Source organism: Anolis carolinensis, chromosome 6 (assembly GCF_035594765.1).
Source record: "Anolis carolinensis isolate JA03-04 chromosome 6, rAnoCar3.1.pri, whole genome shotgun sequence".
Classification (NCBI taxonomy): domain Eukaryota; kingdom Metazoa; phylum Chordata; class Lepidosauria; order Squamata; family Dactyloidae; genus Anolis; species Anolis carolinensis.
Window position 1 is genome coordinate 69554592 of NC_085846.1, and position 15994 is coordinate 69570585.

General features: G+C 39.5%; 1 protein-coding gene across 1 annotated transcript in view; it reads right to left on the reverse strand.

The window, feature by feature from the left end:
* Nucleotides 1-3405: 3405 nt before the first annotated feature.
* LOC100561835 (collagen alpha-6(VI) chain) overlaps nt 3406-15994 on the reverse strand; it is a gene marked incomplete at its 5' end in the record, with an annotated part of 86561 nt that continues 73972 nt past the window's right edge. Inside the window, 4 exons of the mRNA XM_062957850.1 lie at nt 3406-4524; nt 6689-6785; nt 11935-12609; nt 15208-15304. Coding sequence (XP_062813920.1) covers nt 4521-4524; nt 6689-6785; nt 11935-12609; nt 15208-15304 — 873 coding nt within the window. The remainder of the gene's footprint in view (nt 4525-6688; nt 6786-11934; nt 12610-15207; nt 15305-15994) is intronic.

The following is a 15994-nucleotide window of genomic DNA, read 5'->3' on the forward strand; positions in this document are numbered from 1 at the left end:
AGGTGGAGGATATCGCACATGTTTTGTTCAGCTGTGAATTGTATAAGAAAGAGAGACACCAATGCCTCGGGCCATACATTATTCACAAAACACACTGGGACCCACATATTAAAATTTCATTTTTGTTGGCCGGCCAGAATCCTAAAATAACACACAAAACAGCCCTTTTCCTATTCAAAGCCACACAACTGAGAATTGCATATCTGGAATCAATTGGGGTAAACTGTGCAGGTGATGCAGATATTTGACCTGAACGGGGTCTTGTTAACAGCTTGTTTATTTTAACTTCTTTTTTTACTGCGGGTTGTATGTTGTATGTTGTATGTATGTCTATGTGTTAAATGTTTTGATACGGCCGATGGGCTAATCAATAAAACGTGAAACAATTATGACATGAATAATAGAACATATATAGAAGAATATAAAATCTGTGAACCCAAAAAAGGCTATGATACTCACAGTTTGTCTTTATTAAACCATGTACTCTGCAAGGAGTCAAGTTATATGAGAACTGGAGTCTACTCATACGTAATAAAGAACAGGACATTTACTTACATGAAAAACTTGGCTTTATACTTCAAGAGAAGAACCGCTGGTTTCTACTTCTATGCGATTGGAACAGTCCTGTTTTTTTGATATATGTTATTGTAATATATACATTGAGTTTATTTGGTTATTTTCATATTACCACAAGCAGTGGATTTTGGTCTCCACAGTTTTAGGGGAACCCATTGTTCTTTTAGAAATGTAATTGTGTCATGCAACAATGTTGTACACTGGTACTGCACATTATGCATTGCTGTTGCATGTTGAGATTGTCAGTGTATATGGCTGCTGTGTGTTTTCTGGGCTGTATGGTCATGTTCCAGAAATATTCTCTCCTGATGTTTCACCCACATCTATAGCAGGCATCCTCAGAGGTTGTGAGGCATATCAGTGTATATACTGCATAATAATTATGAACTTCATCACACTAGGGCCTCTATCCACTTCAAATCTGGTTGCTGCCTCATGCAGAATTCTGGGCTTTGTAGTTTAAAGAGGGACCTTTAATCTGCTCTTCCAGAGAAGTCCAGGCTGCACTAAACTACAAACCTCGGAATTCGGCAGGATTTAAAGCTGATAGATGCTCTATTGCAGTGTTTCTCAAACTGTGCTCCTCCAGATGTTTTGGACTTCAGCTTCCAGAAATCCCAGCCAGTTTAACAGCTGTTAGGAATTGTGGGAGCTGAAGTCCAAAACATCTGGAGGAGCACAGTTTGAGAAACTCTGCTCTAGTGTGATGAAGTCCTCACAATGTTAGTACTCTGCATAGGTGCTGCAAAATGTTGGCATAGCACATGTCTACATGAAGTTGTTGGAAAGCTGAATTGTCGCTATTGTCTCCTTCCAAGTCGTGATATATAAAGGCAATCTAATGAGAGGATGATCTCTGTATGCTCAATTTATGTTTCATTAAAGAGAATTGAAGTAAAACATTAAATGTGTAGAAACAAAAACATCAGCACGTTTGTAGGGTAAAAGGGAAATTCAATAATTGGACAAAGATACTGAAAAAATATAAAAAATGGATGCTCAGGCTTTTAAAGTATTGTATATACTCGAGTATAAGCCTAGTTTTTCAGCCCTTTTTTAAAGACTGAAAAAGCCCCCCTCAGCTTATACTCGGGTGAGGGTTATGGTTGGCTTATATTTGGGTCATCTTATATTTGAGAATATATGGTACATTTATTATTTTTTTCTATTATTGGTATTATTACATTTATTATTTTTCTCTATTATTGTTGCTATTACATTTATTTTACTCTATTTTTATTATTAATAATAATACATTTATTTCACTCTGATATTATTATTATTACATTTATTATTTTACTCTATTTATTATTACATGTATTATTTCCTGTATTTATTATTATTACATGTATTATTTTGTTCTATTATTATTAAAAGGATACATAAGCGCATTTACATTGAAGAAGATGAGAATAATGATTTGATCAGAGTTGGACAGTCTTATCTTAAATTTGAGCTTTATGTAAATATTCAAAAACATTAAACCTACTGATGCCTCAAGTAATGTAATTTTATTGGTATCTGTTTTTATTTCTGAAATTTACCACCCTCGGCTTATACTGGAGTCAATGTTTTCCCAGGGTTTTTCAATGGTAAAATTAGGTGCCTCGGCTTATATTCGGGTTGCCTTATACTCGAGTATATACGGTAATTGTCATTTTATGTTGTTTTGTTTACTGTTGGAATGTTTTAATTTACTGTTAATTTCTGTGCTTGTAATGCTATGCTATGTTGTGTTCGGGCTTGTCCCTGTGTAAGCAGCCCCAAGTCCCTTAGGGGAGATGGTGGCGGGATATAATAATAAAGTTATTATTATTATTATTATTATTATTATTATTATTATTATTATTATTATTATTATTATTATTGTTAAGAAGAGAAAGTTATATCGGGAAAGTAAAACTAGTTTTAAAAGGTACTAAGTAGAAGAAGGGAAGTAAAAGATTTTATATACAGTAGAGTCTTGCTTATCCAACATAAACGGGCCGGCAGAACATTGGATAAGCGAATATGTTGGATAATAAGGAGAGATTAAGGAGAAGCCTATTAAACACCAAATTAGGTTATGATTTTACAAATTAAAGACCAAAACATCATGTTATACAACAAATTTGACAGAAAAAATAGTTCAATACGCAGTAATGCCATGTAGTAATTACTGTATTTACGAATTTAGCACCAAAATATCACGATGTATTGAAAACATTGACTACAAAAATGCGTTGGATAATCCAGAACGTTGGATAAGCGAGTGTTGGATAAGTGAGACTCTACTGTATGTTTATTTCTGAAATTTACCACCCTCAGCTTATACTGGAGTCAATGTTTTCCCAGGTTTTTTAATGGTAAAATTAGGTGCCTCGGCTTATATTCGGGTCAGCTTATACTTGAGTATATATGGTAATTGTCATGTTATGTCATTTTGTTTGCTGTTGGAATGTTTTAATTTACTGTTAATTTCTGTGCTTGTTGTGTTCGGGCTTGTCCCTGTGTAAGCAGCCCCAAGTCCCTTAGGGGAGATGGTGGCGGGATATAAGAATAAAGTTCTTCTTCTTCTTCTTCTTCTTCTTCTTCTTCTTATTATTATTATTATTATTATTATTATTATTATTATTATAGTTAAGAGAAAGTTATATCGGGAAAGTAAAACTAGTTTTAAAAGGTACTAAGTAGAAGAAGGGAAGTAAGAGATTTTATATATTTGCAAATTTATATGGTGGAATAATTGAAACACTGTAAAAGAAATATATTTTCTTATACAAAAGAAGAAAAGGGGATGAAATTATACAAACATATGCCCATTGCTTAGGAATCAACAACACAGGTATAAAAAATAAACATGTTACTTTATTGCATGTGCCACTGTAGCACACAATATTCCTTATTTTATTTACTTTCTATGTTTTAAAAACCCAGGACCCTTTAAACTGCCAAATACATTAGCGGATACAGGCCATGTAATACAATTACGTCAACAATGCTCAGTCAAACAGAGGTCATTACATTGCATCTTGCCAAAACAGAAACATTACTGAGTAGCCAAGGTTTTTACAAAATGGCTTAAGTGACAAACATTTCCGAAGGAACATTCACCAGTTTAACAGTGCAGTTCAGCAATCCTGGCTGGATTCCAGCAGAGATCTAGCCAAGCCACATACATGCCAATGCGATACTTTACAATGAGAAACAATATTTAAACTGATACTTGTTTGTTTTGAAAGTAAATTTCAACTTGTAAAGTGCATGGTAAGCAATATATAACAGACATAGCTTTGCTCATTTTGCTGGGACGGGAGGGTAAGGCAGCTCTCCAAATGCTGATGGGCTGCAACTCTCATGAACCTTGGTCAGGATAGCCATTGATGAAGAATGATGGGATCTGCCATCTGAAGGGCTACAAGATGCCCATCCTTGAAATGGGGACTTTATACCACTGTTGATGTCATTATACTATGCAGTGCCATGGTAAGCATTAGTGAATGTAGGTAGAAGTCAAAGTTCAGCACAAGCACTCTCCAGTTCAAATGTAAATACAAGGAAATCTGATCATAATTCCTTACATTCAAGTCTTCTAACTGCGGTTCCTTTCACACATTCAAAGGAAAGTCTGAGATACCTTTGCATTTAGGTTCTTCCAGGCAATTTTGTAGAGCAGGGCTAGGCAAGTATGTCTCTCCAGATGTTGTGCATTAGAAGATACAGCCTTGTTAAATTGATATATCACGTTTTCTTTGAAAAGTAAAAACGATAAGACCTCCTCCATGGATTTCCTGTGATTTATCTCATTAGAGCTTGTGATTCCCAGGAGTTGAGCACATTTGAAACATTTCAAAGAGACAAACGACACAGTTGGATGTAACTGGGAACATACAAATGCCTTCTGATCAATGATAAAGAACGTTTCTCTTTTTTTTTCATATCAGGACGATGATGTGATCTTCTAATCATCTGAAAAACATTAAAAGCAATTATGGGGACTAAAGAAAATTCATGTCAGAAACTGGAAGTCGCTTCTAATGTGAGAGAATTGGCTGCCTGCAAGGATGTTGCCCAGGGGACGCCCAGATGTTTTGACCATCCTTGTGGGAGGATTCGCTCATGTCCCCGCAGGGGAGCTCAACTACGCTCTCCCCGGGTTGGATTTGAACCAGCAACCTTCAGGTCAGCAACCCAACCTTCAAGTCAGCAATTCTGATGGCACAAGGGTTTAACCCACTGCGCCACTGGGGGCTCCATTATGGCGTTGAAGCTTTGAGAAGAGTCACAAAGATGAATAAACGGATAAAACAACTGGATTTCGACCATTTTAAATCCATTCTATACGTTTCCACAAATTATTGGCATCACCTATTTTATTCCCACAGTTTACCTCAAAATGGTCATGCAAATATTTCAGGTAGGAACCATCTAGGACAGGGGTATGAATTTCACCGAGGACCACCTTAGCCTTATGGTTGCCTTCAAGGACAGTTTGTCATTATAAGGTTTTATGAATGTAGCTATTTTGTCCTGACATTGAAAGCCTCGCAGGCCACATAGAACAATGTGGCAGGCCAGATTTGGGCCACAGGCCTTCCATTTGACATGTGTGTTCTTGTTGTTGTTTATTCGTTCAGTCACTTCCGACTCTTTGTGGCTTCATGGACCAACCCACGTCAGAGCTCCCTGTCAGCCGTTGTCACCCCCAGCTCCTTCAAGATCAAGCCAGTCACTTCAAGGATAACATGGTCGCAATCTGGCTGCAACATCTGTCAAACAGTTCAGCTGATCTTTCTGGCTAGATGGGTGTCCCTTTCCTCTGTCACCAAATGATTTTGTGCATTTAAATCAAATCAGTTAAAGTAGAGAATATGTTTTAATAATTCCATACATTGACTACAATTCATGTCTGCAGCTATTAACATGTAACCTAGTGCTTTGCATTCATGGCTAGTTAGTATTCACAATCTCTATATATTTAACAGAGTAGGGAATACATAGGTAAAGGTTTTCCCTGACGTTAAGTCTAGTCGTGTCCAACTTTGGGGGTTTGTGCTCATGTCCATTTCTAAGCTGAAGAGTTGGTGTTGTCCTGTAGACACCTCCAAGGTCTTGTGGCTAGCATGATTGCATGGAGCGCCGTTACCTTCCCGCCAGAGTGATACCTATTGATCTACTCACATTTGTATACTTTTGAACTACTAGGTTGGCAGAAGCTGGGGCTAATAGCAGGAACTCACCCCACTCCCTAGATTCAAACCACTGACCTTCCGGTCAGCAAATTCAGCAGCTCAGCGGTTTAATCTGCTGTGTCACCGGGGACTCCTAGGGAATACATAGGGTAAAGGTAAAGGTTTCCCCTGACGTTAAGTCCAGTCATGTCTGACTCTGGGTGTAGTGCTCATCTCCATTTCTAAGCCGAAGAACCGGCAATGTCCATAGACACCTCCAAGGTCATGTGGCCGACATGACTGCATGGAGTGCCGTTACCTTCCCGCCGGAGCGGTACCTATTGATCTACTCACATTGGCATGTTTTCAAACTGCTAGGTTGGCAGGAGCTGGAGCTAACAGCTGCCGCTCATGCCGCTCCCGGGGTTTGAACCTGGGACCTTTCAGGAATACATAGGAATCATGAAAGTCCCACAATACTGACTTGCCCAAAGGCAGTCATGATGAGCAACAGGGTTCTCTTTTCTGGTTGGTCAGGACACACAGATACAACACACTTCTCCTGCAAGCAATCTCTGGTGCTAGAGGGGATTTTAACAGGAATCCGGCTTTTGACTGTTGCACCAGAGATGGCTCATGGGGGGAGGGTGAAAACATCAGTCTCCTTTATCCCAATTGACAGGAGAACAGACCCCTGTTGTTTGCAGCAAGTGCTGCCTCGTACCTCTAGATGGGAGAATCAGAGTAGGAGATGCTGCTCAGATATGTCATTCTGTAGCTAAGTTGCTGATCAGGAATCATGGCCAACATCATTACAAGATACAGAAGACCTTCATTTCTATTTTAAGACATACATATACAATTTTGATTTGTATAGATTGTTCTTATACTTTGGAAACTGAGTGATCTATCCTAGACTACCAAGTCAATAATATTCTTCATGAATAAATGGTTGGGCTTACATGAGACTGAGACTCCTTGATGTGTATTTGGTTTTCTGAATGTTGATCTTGTTACATTTTGTTCTGAGTTCAGCTGGCGGATAGCTATTGATTCCATCTGTTGTGAAACAAAGAGCACAGAAATAATGCTGATAAAATGAATCAGGTATTGGCTAGATTTATTTCACTCAAGCACAATGCTGGAAACGACTCTGAGAGTTTGAACAAGGGTCAAAAGCAGGAAAAATATAAGTAAGGAGAATGTTTTTTCACTGCTGCATGTACATTTGTTTAAAAATATCAATATAAATATGTCTTAAGAATTAAAAGTTCATTTTCCAACTTTTTTCCATGTGCATTTCTCAAACTGGATGCAATTTTTATGCACAGTCTTCAAATAGATGCATGTATTTACATTATCTAATTGATAAAGTACATTTGGCAAGAATTTTCCCCATTGCTTTTGTCTTGCAAAATTTATTGTAAACTCAATTAAAATGTTACACCAGTGAATTTCTGATCTAGTCTTCACTGGTACTGAAAATTCTGAATTAAGAATACACTTGAAGGCAGCTTTTTCCCATCTGAAAAGTTGAGAGGCAGTTTTAATATGGTAGTAGAAAAGCACCCCTTAGAGAAAGAGAAAAAAGAGAATCCTGTTCAGGTTAGAGGGGAACACTTCTTTTTGTGCATAGCTGCTGAAAAGAAGGAACTAAAAACACTCAACTTTTCATGCAGCATGTTTTTCTCAAGAATTTATCATGTGGCTTGTACTTTTTGTTTCTTGTTTACTGAGCCCTGGGACTTGGCTTATATAAAGAGCAAAGGTAATGCTCAATATAAGGGATGTAGAGAGGAAACGAAGTCTCCGCATGTTGGAAAATATGGTTTTATTCTTGCAATTAATCCAAGATATTTCAGCCTAATTGAAAACAGGTTAGAATAATTGCAAGAATATAATTTTTTTTCAACACCTTGAAACTGCCTGCTCAAATAGCAAGCAAGTGGACCAGAGTGAAACCTTCACTTGGCTTCCTCCCATTCCACCCATTGTTCAATGTAGATGGATTGCTTTCCTGACTTTATCAGAGCTCACAAAAAAGAGGCACACTTCTGTGGAGTGTAAGGAAGTCAATGGCACAAAGAAGTGTTAATGTGGGATTTGTGTATTGATAATGTTTAAATGCAATTTGTGTCTTGGTTTGTATTGCATCCTGATTGCATCATCCAGAGTGTACTATAGTCTGGAAAGAGTTAATTACTAAGAAGCTGTGATGTCCTTGATGTGTGGCTGGAACTGGGGAGTAAAGTGTGTATGCTTTACTGATTACATCAGTTTAGTTCAGTTTTGTTCTGTCTGCCTAGAGTGAGAGTCCTGTTTCTATTGTCTGCAAGTCTGTTTGTCTTGTACAGTAAAACTTTGTATATAGTTTTACCAAAGTCTCTGGATGTCACTTCGTTCTGCGTTCCATTGACTCCATCTACTGCTGTGCTGCAAATTACTCTGACAAGAAGATGGTATGTAGTAGATTTTGTGAATGTAGATTTTGTTCATCCACCATGATTCCTTAGGTTATGCAACTGGTTGCACAGGAGTGACCTTATATACCGCATTAAAAGAGGTATAAATTCCTGTCTTAGTGCTATTCAGTAGACTTGTGCATTTCGGCTGAACTTCTATTTGTTTCTGCTGGCCAAATTTCAGGAGATCCCCGGATCCGTTTTCGCACACCTCCTGAAAACGGGCAGGAAGCCAAATAGCCATTTTCGGTCTGTAGCCAAAAAATGTGGCTAGATCCGGCCCAATGGCAGCAATGGAGGGTTTCCTGAGCTCCCCTTCCCATCATTTTAGGGCTATCAGGATGAAAATAACCATACTTAGAGGACACATCAACCACTATTAGCCCACTAAGTTTCATAACGTTTGAGTCATCCCCTGATTTTTAGGAATTCTTTTTCCTTTTAGAAATAAAATCTCCTTTAAAAATTCCGCACTGGCGCCACCCTGTAATTTCTCCAGGAGCAGCAGCAGGGCACCATTCTTTCCTGCCAAATGTCAAATATGCACTTCCACATCACAAAAGCCAGTGCCCCACTATTACACTTTCTTCTTTACTAATTTTAAAAAAACAAAAAACAAAACAACGGGAAGCAACTTCTTCCAAAGCTTTTGCATTTCTTGTTCTCACAAAACATACTGGAAGAGGTCAGCAGCAGCAAGCAGGCAAGCATTGACCTCTTATTAGTAAAACACTCCTGAATGATCTACTGGGGGGAATAAATTCAAAATGTATCATGGGAAATCTAGCTATGTTTGGGGGGAAAAACATTTTCGGACCATATTAAGTCTTGTGGTTCAGAGAGGTCATCAGCTGTACTGATTCAAAAAGGAAAGGCAGCAGAGGGACAATGCGTTCTTTTGGCTTGGCAAATGGCAAAGTTTTTCCACAGATTGAAGCCTAAAACTAATTTTTGTAGTTCCTCTTACTACTGGCAACATATTTTTTATTATTTTATTTTATTATGACACAGCAAACAAGATAGATATGCTGGATTTCGTATCACGAAATCACAAGTCGAACACTTCCCAAGTGTCTAGGACTGTGTGATGTATTTTCGGATGATGCGTGCAGATCCCAGCAGGGTGGCCTTCTGCAGTTGGCAGATCATGATTTTGTCAATGTCTATTGTTTCCAAATGCCGGCTGAGATCTTTTGGCATGGCACCTAATGTGCCCATCACCACCGGGACCACCTGCACTGGTTTCTGCCAGAGTCTTTGAAGTTCAATCTTGAGGTCCTGATAGCGGCTGAGTTTTTCCTGTTGTTTTTTGTCAATGCGACTGTCACCTGGGATGGCGACTTCAATGATCCAAGCCTTTTTCTTTTGCACAACTGTGATGTCTGGTGTGTTGTGTTCCAGAACTTTGTCAGTCTAGATTCGGAAGTCCCACAGTATCTTTGCGTGCTCATTTTCCAATACTTTTGCAGGTTTGTGATCCCACCAGTTCTTTACTGCTGGGAGGTGGTACTTGAGGCATAAGTTCCAATGGATCATTTGGGCCACATGGTCGTGCTTCTGTTTGTAGTCTGTCTGTGCGATTTTCTTACAGCAGCTGTGGATATGATCAATGTTTTCGTCAGTTTCCTTGCACAGTCTGCATTTTGGGTCATCAGCTGATTTTTCCATCTTGGCCTTAATTGCATTTGTTCTGATGGCTTGTTCCTAGGCTGCAAGGATCAGGCCTTCTGTCTCCTTCTTCAGGGTCCCATTCGTGAGCCATAGCCAGGTCTTCTCCTTATCAGCTTTTCCTTCAATTTTGTCAAGGAACTTTCCATGCAATGTTTTGTTGTGCCAACTGCCTGCTCTAGTTTGTAGTGCGGTTTTCTTGTACTGGTTTTTTGTCTGCTGTGCTTTGAGGAGTTTCTGATTTTTGACTTCAATCAAAGCAGGTTCTTCACTTTGCTTTACATATTCTGCCAGGGCATGTTCTTCTTCTTTGACTGCTTGTTTTACTTGTAAGAGTCCTCTGCCCCCTGATCTTCTAGGCAGATATAGCCGGTCAACATCACTGCGAGGGTGCATTGAGCTTGCTTTTCAGAATTTTTCTGACCCTTTGTGTGTATTCTTTGCTGACCACAGTTTTCACATGTTCATGCTTGATGTTGTCCAGCTGTAGTATGCCCAGATATTTATAGGCCTCTGGCTGGTGACACTTTATTGTTTGGCCATTAGGCATATTTATGCCCTCACTTTCAATGATTTTCCTTTCTTCAATGCCACTGTCGAACATTTGTCCAAACCAAACTCCATGCTGATATCAGTGCTAAAAATTCGGACAGTGTTAGTCAGAGACTGGATGTCAGTTTCTGTTTTCCCATATAGCTTCAAGTCATCCATGTACATCAGATGTGAAATTTTGTGAGATTTCTTAATTGTGTTGATAGCCGAGATTTGTTTTTTGTAACATATGTTTATTATTATTGTTATTATTATTATTTGTAATTCAAAAGGCAGAGAGCACAGAGAAAAATATAAACAGAGAGAACTTGTTTGCAAAGGAATGAAATTATAGGTAGGTAGGTAACTACATAGTAGTTTTCTGAGAATGAGGTCTTTCTGTTTGTCTGCTGGGGTTAATAATAATAATAATAATAATAATAATAATAATAATAATAATAATACAGTAATAATAATAATAATCTTCTAGAAGTATTTTCTGAAGGAGAGAAGGAGAGGAGAAAAAGAAGCCTAAGGGTGACTCTAATTTCTCAGAGGCATCCAAATATTTTTAAAGAAATGCACACCAAGAGCAAAGAGATGCTCTTTCTTTCTCCCAAGTCCCCAAACGCATGTGCACACCACCCACCCATCCCATACTTTCCCAGCTCCCAATCCCACTTAATAAAAAAAACAAGAAAATACAGCTGAGAGAGAGCGGCAAGGCAATTGGACTGAAGCACCTCTCTAGAGCCAGGATGTAACTGACAGCAATGGAGGTGCTTGCCCCATTAAATAGACAAACCTTGTGTAAGACACGATATGGTGTTCTTCTATTCTGATTTGCCCAAAAGGCAGGGTTCACAGGGAAACCCTTTGTGAGCATACTGCAGCCACTTTGCGTGCCGCGTGATGCTGAATAGGAGAGGAGGAGACATAACCGGCTGCTATGTGGCCTGTTTCAGTGGAAAAAAACAAGAAGGCTGAGCCCAAAACCATTATGGTCAGCAGAACAAGCCAGATTGGCCAAAGAGAACTGACCAAACTGAATCTGTGCACAAGCCTACTATTCAGGAATTGGATGGATCCTACTATGGAAATGAAAGAACAAGGGATGAATAAACTTTGTATACTTGAGAAAGACAGTAGCACTGTGCCACCAGCCTGCTTGATAGTAGTGTGCCTTGCTTGTGCCATTGTTAACCCAAGAATCTAGAACTAGGCAGGGGTCAGTAAACATTTCTGGGGGCTACAACTTTCAGGCTCCCCTTCACAGTGTGGGATTTGAGGTGCTGGAATCCAAAAAGTGAGTCTTCAAGTTCTGGAACTAAAGTGCTTCCTAAACAACCTCATTGGGGACTATCAGCACCAAAAGAAGGATGCCACTTTCTCTAATAATAGAATGAACATGTGGAAAACAAAGCCAAAACAGTCTAATGTGGTAAAAGCAAATGTGTTATTATTCATAATAACCAATTTTTAACGTAAGGTGGAAAGAGTCTTGCCCCAGCTGTGAGCTGTTTTAAAATCATGTATGAAATACTTACTCCGAAGGAGGTGTAGAAATGTTTTCAGGAACTGAAGTGCATAATCCAAATCAGGTTTGTGGATTCTCCCAAGCTGAATTAAGTGCTGCTCCAATGGTGGGCTTGCTACCTCCTCAAGTTCTGTAGTATTGTAAGTAGGTCCCAAAGAAAGTACCAGCAGGGCATAGCCTTGGCATTTGGCTCTGAGAGACACTTTCTTTAATAAATCTTTATCCCACGGGCTTGATTCCCCAGCAGATATGACCACAATAACTTTGTGTTTTCTTGGGCTGGGAGCTGATGAAAAAATGTGGTTAAGAGTCCACTGAATGGCATGGCCAACCGCAGGAGCTCCACCTAGATGTTGAAGGGATTCCTGGATATGCTTCTTCATCAACCGTGTCTCACCATAGGTCACCAAGTCAAACTCTTTCTTTACTGGATTTTTCTGTATTTGAGTTTGGAAGAGTGATGGTGCATGGCTCACTATAGCTACTCTGTCACCAAGTGAAGAAATTACAGGATCAGAAGAAACCACAAAATTGTCAAGAGCCCTGCTTAAGAAACTCCCCAGCTTCTCAAATTCACTGGGGTTCATTTTCCATGAGCTATCTAAAATAAAAGCAATGTCCACATACGCCCATGGTGGCTGATTTCTTCTGGTATGTTCACAAGCAAGATTTGGGTTGCATTTGTCTGGAAATGAAAAAGTTTTACAGATCTGTTTATTAACATCAGGTCAATGTTTTAGGAGTCAATTCTGTCTTGAACACAAGGTCAAGTAAGGCTATGTTTCAAAGCCAAAGTATTTCCCCAGAATCAAACCAGTTCACAGTTTGTATCACATGGTTGCAATCTGACTCAAGGGCATGCTGATTAATCCTGTTATTTATGTAAGTTTGCTTCAAACTTTATATGGCCTAATTAAAAGCAGTGGTTACACCAAATTCTTTTGCTGGAAGGGCAACAGTGCAGAAGCATGACACACTTTTATAAAACATTGTACAATTGGTTGTGCAGAATGCTGTGGTAAAAGGTCCTTAACAGCTGGCAGAGTGGCCCTTTTGAATTGTATGAAATTTGCATGTTCTGCTGATCTCAGGTATCATATCCATGACAAATTGGACATCAATTGGAGTTTCTCACATGATATGTTTCTTGGGCACCGAGCGTGCTTTTTCCTGTGGAAAATGCAACGAGCAGAGCAATTCTATGGCTCACAGGAGGAAGCACTACCTACAAAGCCTTACAAATTAATCCTAGAAATGTTTTTGACAACATTTCACATGTCAGCTTCTTGAAATCTCTGACCAGCTAGCCCAGGAATGTACAACTGATTCCTCTTATCAACTTAAATCATGGGACTAAAAAATGATTAACTTACTAAAAGGTCAATAAATTTCATTTCCGGAAGAGTCAGTGCTATTCCTGTTGGAAGAGCTATGTTTATTGGCCCCTACCTTGACCAAGTATCTTTGTTCACTTCTGTGGATTGGCTTTTCCTAGGATGTTGTTTGTTTGTCCTGTTTATAATCTACTGAAGCTGAGAGAGTAAGGGAAGTAAGGGAAGGGGCCGGGCTGTGGCACAGGCTGTTGAGCAGCTGCAATAAATCACTCTGACCATGAGGTCATGAGTTTGAGGCCAGCCCGTGGCGGGGTGAGCACCCGTCAATTAAAAATAAAAAATAGCCCCTGCTCGTTGCTGACCTAGCAACCCGAAAGATAATTGCATCTATCAAGTAGGAAATAAGGTACCACTTATAAAAGTGGGGAGGCAAATTTAACTAATTTACGACCTGGAATGAGGAAGTGCGGTCAGAGTGGATGATGCAGCTGCTCCCCCCTGTGGCCAGAATCGAACATCCCCTCAAAAGAAGGTTAAATTGCCTCTGCGTCTGTCTGTCTCGGTCTCTGTTTGATGTGTTTATGGGCATTGAATGTTTGCCCTATGTGTGTATAATGTGATCCGCCCTGTGTCCCCTTCGGGGTGAGAAGGGCGGAATATAAGTACTGTAAATAAATAAATAATAAATAAATTATCACTGAGTATTGTTTTAAATAAGTAGGTATGTTATGCCTAGTGGGAGGAGAATGGACATGAATTATGGTGAACATCAGAAGACACCATTAGGTGAAAGAGAGATCTCCAAAATTGCTTGTTAAATTTGTGGGATCTAGAGGTTGTGAAAGAGATTCCCTGTTGGTGTGGCCTGGGAAATATCTTCTCTTTCAGGTCTGGGTCTTGAGGAAGTAGTTCTTTGTGAAAGCCTTTCAAACAAGGACTGGTAAACTTGTTTTATGCTAGGGCAGTGGTTCTCAACCCGTGGGTCCCCAGATGTTTTGGCCTACAACTCCCATAAAACCCAGTCAGTTTACCAGCTGTTAGGATTTCTGGGAGTTGAAGACCAAAACATCTGGGGACCTGCAGGTTGAGAACAACTGGCTTACGGTTTGGGTGTCTTACACAAGGAATGTTAAGTAAGAAGTCGGGGGAGATACCCGCCTCAGCATATGTGATAGTTCCTTCCTTGCAAATCACAAATTAAATTCAAACTTGTGAATTGTCTCCTTATTTGTAAACCAATGCCTTATGTTTGTTCTCCTTATTTGCAATGCAGGACAGCACCTTACTAAATATTTGTCATGGGCCTGAATCTAATTGCTTGTCGCAATCAAAGTAAACCCACTGGATCAGGAGGATTTACTTAAGCAATGGATTAATTGGGTTTCTACTCTTGCTAAGGCTAGCAATTGGGTTTTCCTTTGGGAATTTGCCTTTCTGGGTCCTGATCCCATCTTCACTTGTGCCATTTGGATGCCACAAGTCTAACATTAATGTCGGTTTCATTACAATTGTCAGTTAGGAACACTTTATTTTTATTTTTACATTTATACAAAATTTAGTACTGTGTAAAGCAGTGGTTCTCAAACTGTGGGTCCCTGGGTGTTTTGGCCTACAACTCCCAGAAATCCCAGCCAGTTTACCAGCTGTTAGGATTTCTGGGAGTTGAAGGCCAAAACATCTGGGGACCCACAGGTTGAGAACTACTGGTGTAAAGGAAAATATTTTATTCAAACACTGGTGACATAAAACCTCTAGGTAAATCAAAACTGAAATATGCAATTTCAGGAGAAAGTGCACTTCATGTAGGTATTTACAGTTAATAGAAATCAATAGTGAATTGTTAAATAAGCCTAGAGACTTCTGCCAAGCTCTGTCAGGTCTATGGTGTGATATTATAAAACAGAGTTGTTCCCTGCCGAATGTAATTATAAGGAAATGATGGCTCATACCGTAGCATAGGGTACATAGCAGTAGTTTATGTAAAAAGGGTGTATAATCTCCTCTCCTGGGAATGGTAATGACTTGAAACTTTTCAGAATCATCCATCTAGAAACAGAAACAAAAAGCTTCAAATTGTGGGCAGAGCTTTCCAAACTGTGTGTCTTGACATATTACTGTACCAGCTGCAGTGCGTAGGTGTGTTGTGCAAACGTAATGAGAAACCCCTGAGTTTATGCGAAATAAACAACAAATTGTATATTTTTAAGATATATAAATGAAAGGTTTTCATGATATATGTTGTGTCCCCATACATTTCACTATTACAATTTTAATATGTGTCTGTGTGTCTTAGAAGGGTTCGTTTAACTTCTGATGTGCTGGTGAAATTGAATAAATGTGTTGCAAAATGATGTGTGTCTAAAAAGGTGTGTCATCAACATTTAAGGATATCATTTATGCAAAACAAAATATAATTACTTAGGTAAAGGTAAAGGTTTTCCCCTGACGTTAAGTCCAGTCATGTCTGACTCTGGGGGTTGGTGCTCATCTCCATTTCTAAGCCGAAGAGCCGGCGTTGTCTGTAGACACCTCCAAGGTCATGTGGCTGGCATGACTGCATGGAGCGCCGTTACCTTCCCACCGGAGCGGTACCTATTGATCTACTCACATTGGCATGTTTACGAACTGCTAGGTTGGCAGGAGCTGGAGCTAACAGCGGCCGCTCACGCCTCTCCCGGGGTTTGAACCTGGGACCTTTTGGTCTCCAGATCAGTGCTTTTACACACTCTGCCACCG